Here is a 6,235-nt window from a genome sequence, read left to right as displayed (position 1 = left end):
TTTTTGAGTTTCTGACCCAAAAAAAGGTGGCCTAGCATTCATGAGTTGGTGGGCTTTCTTAAAAGCGTGTACCACATTATCTCAATGGGTTGGGTATTCAATAGGCTTTAAGGCTCATGGCAGTTAATGAACCATCTATTTTGACAAGTAGGTTAGCCCATGGACTCTTTCTAGCTAGCTTGTTTAATTAAATAATTTTATTAAAATTACAAGCTTATACTAGATTTTCTTAAAGATAAAATTTTCAAAATCATAATTCATAAATGTAAATTAATATGAGATATATAGATTTTATTACATTTCCATAATTTGACTATTACTCTCATTGTTATGGAGTTATTTATAAAACAATTCTTCAAAATTCATTTTCATAATTTAAATTACGAAAAAAGAAAAACCAATAATAGTTATTTCGATACAACATAGACATTATTGAAAATCTTAACATAAAATCTAATTTTCAAACCATACTAAATCAAACATATAAATTTAAAATATCAAATTTAATTTAAGTAAATATAATTCAATATGTTAATTAGAAGTCCAAATCTCAAGAATCTTTTGGATAACACTTCACTGATGATCATGGATTAAAAATGTAGTGCCCGTTCAAACAGATTTTTGTCGCCAAGTCCATCGACTTTAAATTTCAAGAGACACGTTCTCATAGAACCGAACTACCCGACCTAACTCAGCACCAACTTCAACCTCCTCGTCGTTACAGAACACGTGTAAGCATCGCATGGCATGCACAAGGCACACGGCAGTCTCTATTTCCCTATATAAACACAGGCCAGCACAAGCTCTCTCCATCTCAAAGGAAAACTCAAGCATACACAGTGTGAGCAATTTCATACTTTGGTTTACATCTTTTTATAGCTTTTAATACTGATCAATGTTTCCTTCGTTTTTTTTACTTGTGAAACAGAATAATGGCGAAAGTGCACGACGAATCTAGCAACCAAGCTCTTTCAAACGAAGAAGTCAATAACCCAACAGACCAGACTGACACTACTGGTTTGAATGGAACCGTGCCTGCAGTGGGGACCAATGTCACTATCGACCAGCAACCCCAGCAGCGTCAACAGGACAGTAGAATTTCTGGCATGCACCGTCGCCATGCAAGCGTAAGGTCTATTGCAGTAAACGAACCTTCTGAGATCCGTGCACATCGTAGCTGGGTGAGAGAGTTCATAAGGCGTGATAGAGAAAGGGAACTCCGTGACAAACGTCCATGGCTTTGGATTCATAAAGATGGCACATAAATGGCTTGGTTTGGAGCTCACATACTTGTATGTTAAATTGGGTGATTATTGTAGCCATACAATTATAGCACTATATAGCACCTAAATAAGGATGGTTACAGTTACCTGAATCGAACTGTATATGGGTTCGATCAAAGTATGTGTGGCTCATAATCAACTAGACTAGCTTGCTAGGGTTTAAAAGCAACCGGTTTGCTTGGGAGGGTCTATATATGTAAGAACTTTCATGGTGTGTTTAGTACTACTAATGTTATATTAAGTAAATAATGCCCTCTACCTCTTATTAGCAATGTTTTGATTTGTTTTGTTTCAGAATAAGTTTCTGATGGTGTGTTTGGTTGCAATGCTTAGGCACAATTCACACCACCAAAGATCTCACCAAAGCCAAATAACAAATAAATAATAACTACTAAGATTTGGTTGGCCTTTAATGTAGTAATCATAATCGATAATCGATAATAATCGAAACTGAAAGATCAGTAAAGATGATGAACATAGCAATGTTATTCAAATAAATTAAATAAAACTGGGGCTTTTAACCTAGTAATCTCAACCCATATATCAAAACTTACAGATCAGTAAAGATACTAATCACCATAGCATTATTATTCAAATAAATTAAATAAAAAACACTCTGAGCTAACAACAAAATCCTCAAATGCGGGATTTGGGTACCAAATGCTGAATCGGTAAAACATAATGATTTCCGCTGCTCTAAGGAACTGAAACGGATATAAAGAACACATAAACTGCCTAATATGCCATTATTGATGCCCAGAATAAAACCAAGCTAGATATTCCTGTCAAAGCTATCTTGCTCGCGTCATTGCCATCGTTTCCAGGTACTCCTGTACAATTCAAGAACTTGAAATGAGATTTTCTTTTTCCAAAATATGACCCTATAGTATGATTTCACAGCAATACCATTCTTTTGAACAATTATATAATTTGAGGGCACCTTCATCTCCACTAAACTTACAAATGATGGTAAAGCACACGACGACAATGATGATTTGCTTTAGAAACTGACAGAAGTAATGTGGTTATTCTACCTGTCCTATTTGCTTTTCTAAAAATTATATTTGGAAAGAAAAGAAGAAGACTCGTCTATTAGTGAAAATGTGCCTTATATTATATATTATGGTCTATATACTCAAAGCAAACTCATTTTAGTGTTTCGGTGAGGGATTTTTAGTTTTTGTAAGAAGATGAGAAATTGAGAGATTACAACCCTGGATTTCATAAAAATAATGAAAGAATCTCATCATGGTCTGTGATTGTAAATTCTGTGTTGCGTTTGCTTTACTTTCAATTTGTGCTTTATTTTGGTTGTTAACTTGTTACCATTATTTCTTACACCTATTTTTTCTAAAAAAAATAAAAAATATTGTTTTTACATAAGCAACACAAGCTTTAGATGTACATTCCCCCTAAAAAGTAACCAATGATAAGGTAGATCATAGAAAATGACTACAAATCTAAAAAGCATAACAAAGTAGGTCAAAATAATACATAATGGAGGTGTATTACTGGCCACATTAGAATATTAATTTCTTAATTATCTTAGAATAATGCTCAAGTGACCTCACATCGCACACCCTGACGTGAAAGTGTGTGGGAACCATAGATGTTTCCTCAAGATACAAGTGAAAAAAGCATCTACGGTTCCTATCCACTTTCACGGCAAGATGTGTGATATGCAGTCCAATCTTGAGGTCACTCCAGCATGACTCATTATCATATGATTTCGCATCAAATGCACCAAATGTCGGGGAAAAAAAAATTAAAAATAGCAACACTTCGGTCATATTGGTCCAAAATACCATAAACAAGAAATTTAAGGGATGCATGTGAGGCTCATGCATTGGTCAAGCTCAGCTATGGAAAAACAAAGAAGAAAATACAAGATTTACACGATTAAATCAGATCATCCATTGTCTACAAATGAGAGATGAGTGAGATTCAACTCAAGGACATAAAGGTAAATTCATCAAATTTCCTCACCATAAATCAGATAACCATTTTCATAAACATAAATAATGACAAAGGCTGTTTTTGCAAATATTTAAAAAACATATAGCTGGTTCAGTAAATATTGGAAGAATACATAGCTGTTATAGTAATTTCCCTTATTTGTATGCCTTTATGATCATCTATAAATTCTTCAAGTTTATAATATTATCAACTTTATTTCAAGTTCCAACCACATATACAATACAAATGTCTGTTATTTCACTTGGTCATAAAATAAGGATTAATATGGTCAAAGTCTTCTCACAAAATTTATTATTTATTATAATACTCATATTAAATATTTAAATTTAAGTATAAATAATTATGAAAATATCCTATGCAACCTTACAAACTAAGTATTTAATAACCAATTATGATGTACTCAACCGTAATATATAAATTTTAAAATATAATCATTTTAGTATTAATTTATTTAAATAAGAACTCATTATTTAGAGAAAATAGTAATTAATATAACAAAATTATCATATTACTAATCATTTTCAAGGATACTTAATCAAAAACAAGATATTGGTACAAGGTTAATTGATGAGTGTGTTACCTGGTGGAGGCGGCGTGCCCGCGGGAGCTTGGGCTGTACAAAAAAATATAAAATAAAAAATTAAGAAGAAAAATTGAACCAACTTGTCCGGATTTAACCGGATTTAAAGATGAATAAAGGAAAAAAAAAAAAAAATTACCAACGATAAAATCATGTTATTTACTAGGAAATTTACTCAGCCCAACAGCCATTGACTTGTGGCACAAATGACATCAGAGAGAAAAATTGAGTGATTTATTTGCTCACAGCCCAACAATCACTTGACATATGGTGCCGATGACGTAAGCAATAGAGAGAAAATTTCTCTCCTGCCTGAATATCCTCTATTCGAACTTATGATTTTAAGATTTTAAAGTTTAAAAAAGATCGTGGGCCCACATGAATTACCATGTTTGGCAATCAAACACTCCGGTCTTTTAGATTTTATTAAAAAGCTCATGGTAAAAAAAAAAAAAAAAAATCTTTCGAATTTGATCCAAGGTGTTGAAAATGAATGGCTACCAAACATCTAAATTTAAAATTAAAATTCTACGATGAAAAATAACTTTTATAATTTTTATTTTTGTGGTATTTATGGAATTTCATCCTCTACAACACTGTAGTATTAGATCATGTTTTTGAATGCCACAAAGTGATCTAATCAATCAAGAAATTTCGTTTTTTCACAGTAGGAGTAGGAGGAGAGAAATTCTCTCTTATTACTTATGTCATCTGCGTCATATGTCAACTGGTTGTTGTTGCTTGCTCACGACACTGTGAGCAAAAAATCACATACAAATTTTTCTCTTGCCCGGCCCACAAATCTCAATTTTAAGATTTAAAATCTTAAAATGGGTCATTGAGACTCCATGGATCATCACATTGTCAATCTAACACCACAATCTTCTAGATTTTATGAAAAAACTCATATTCAAAAAATAAAAAATAAAAGGTTTTTAGAGCTTGATCAAAATGGACAGCTGAGTACCCAAACTTAAAATTAAAATTCAACGGTGCAAATAATTTTTTTGTTATTGAATGCCACAAGGTGATTCGATCAGAAAATTTCCATTTTCCACCGTGGGCAGGAGAGAGAAATTTCCCCTCTTAATTTAAAAATAGCAGTTTTGGTAATTTCTTTAAAACGAAAAAAAGTTATAGTGAAATGATAATTTTGCCCCTGCCTCGTACACAAAGGGGAGGGTATTAAAGGACTTTCACTGTAAAAGCATACCGTTTAAAAAAATTAAATATTTACCATAACAGTAAAAATCGTGAATTAGTAAATGTAAATTCCTCTCCAGGAAAAAAAAAAAAACCAAGGGCATGCACACAGTCGGTGAAAACGGACCCCAAAAAAAGGGGGGTGGGGGAATTACACGTTAACTCGGAAAAACTCGAGCGAGTTTCGTCAATTTTAAAATCCAACAAAAGCAGAGGGAACTCGTCCGATTTCCGATTTAACTCAACCGAGTTCCTTAAAATTGACCAAAACCCAGACAAAAAAGAAAGATACGAACCTTTCGTGCAAGAGGAGACATCAGCTGGGATGCCGCAGGTCTTGGTAAGGCCGAGGGCTTGGGTGATGTTGATGCCAAAAGACTGTAATAAGCTCGGGTTGTTGTAAAGTTTGCAGAGGCAATCGAGCTGTTTCTCTACGGTTTCCCGAATAGGTTGGCAACACGAGTCGGGCGGTTTCGTTGTTGAGTTCAGATAGTCCGCGCACGGCACCAACTTTGACGCGCAGTCTGGAATCTGTGCTCTTGTTCCTCCCATCATCGAAATAGCCATCATCATCGCCATCACCACTGCAACAAAGCTCTTTGAAAAACCCATCTCTCTCTCTCTCTCTCGTCAAGCGCTCTCTCCCATGATGCACCGCTTTCATTTTATAGATTTGGGAATATTCAATTGTATTGATGTTTGACAGCTTAGTGTCCAATCAACCAATGAGATATTGGCATGTGGTCGGGTGCGTTTTTGTTTGACCACTTGGTCATCTTTTTTTCATAATTCGTTGGTCACAAAATATCCGATGACTTAAAACCTAAGAAAAGTCGTTTTAAACCGTTCCATGAACCTTCCAGGTTTCGTAAATGGACCGTCAGACCACGATACTATTTGTATTAGGGAGAACAGGTCTCCTTGGGACACGCTAATGCATTTCCCCATGAATAAATGAAATGTATCCGAGGAATATATATCTACGGTTTTCAAATTTATTCACGTTATATTATCACGACTAATTCTAATAACAGACTTGTAGGGGTTAAAATTTTAGAAAACTGCCATTGGCACTCCAATTTTAACTTATCGCACCCCAATTAAATATTAATAAAAAAAAGTAAATGATTGGGTGAGAACAAGTTTGAGTTATTAATTTGTTTAAAAAATTTATTTTAAGGTGTCCTTTCAT

General features: G+C 34.0%; 1 protein-coding gene and 1 long non-coding RNA gene across 2 annotated transcripts; one reads left to right on the top strand and one right to left on the bottom strand.

Moving 5' to 3' along the window:
• The first annotated feature begins 472 nt into the window (after nt 1-472).
• Nucleotides 473-1,541, top strand: LOC147389489 (uncharacterized). Its single transcript, XR_015170662.1, has 2 exons — nt 473-841; nt 929-1,541. It is a non-coding gene; the product is annotated as an uncharacterized LOC147389489 (long non-coding RNA).
• A 210-nt stretch (nt 1,542-1,751) lies between these two features.
• Nucleotides 1,752-5,700, bottom strand: LOC147389488 (Bifunctional inhibitor/lipid-transfer protein/seed storage 2S albumin superfamily protein). The gene is made up of 3 exons (XM_086418621.1): nt 5,340-5,700; nt 3,841-3,873; nt 1,752-2,113 (listed from the first exon to the last, which is right to left on the bottom strand). Exons 1-3 carry the CDS (start codon nt 5,653-5,655, stop codon nt 2,019-2,021), a joined length of 444 nt encoding a protein of 147 aa, XP_086274747.1. The 5' UTR covers nt 5,656-5,700; the 3' UTR covers nt 1,752-2,018.
• Between the last annotated feature and the right edge of the window lie 535 nt (nt 5,701-6,235).

This window comes from Akebia trifoliata, chromosome 12 (assembly GCF_017979445.1).
Source record: "Akebia trifoliata isolate Shusen 1 chromosome 12, ASM1797944v1, whole genome shotgun sequence".
NCBI lineage: Eukaryota > Viridiplantae > Streptophyta > Magnoliopsida > Ranunculales > Lardizabalaceae > Akebia > Akebia trifoliata.
The sequence above is the reverse complement of the archived record's forward strand: the minus strand, read 5'-3'. Positions and strand labels throughout refer to the sequence as shown.

Bases quoted from the DNA above. Each gene is read 5' to 3' on its own strand.
- LOC147389488 (XM_086418621.1), bottom strand. From the start codon at position 5,655: ATGGGTTTTTCAAAGAGCTTTGTTGCAGTGGTGATGGCGATGATGATG. The intron at 3,874-5,339 runs GTTCGTATCTTT...TTTTTTGTACAG, and splicing joins TGTCTCCTCTTGCACGAAAG to CCCAAGCTCCCGCGGGCACG. The intron at 2,114-3,840 runs GTAACACACTCA...TGAATTGTACAG, and splicing joins GGGCACGCCGCCTCCACCAG to GAGTACCTGGAAACGATGGC.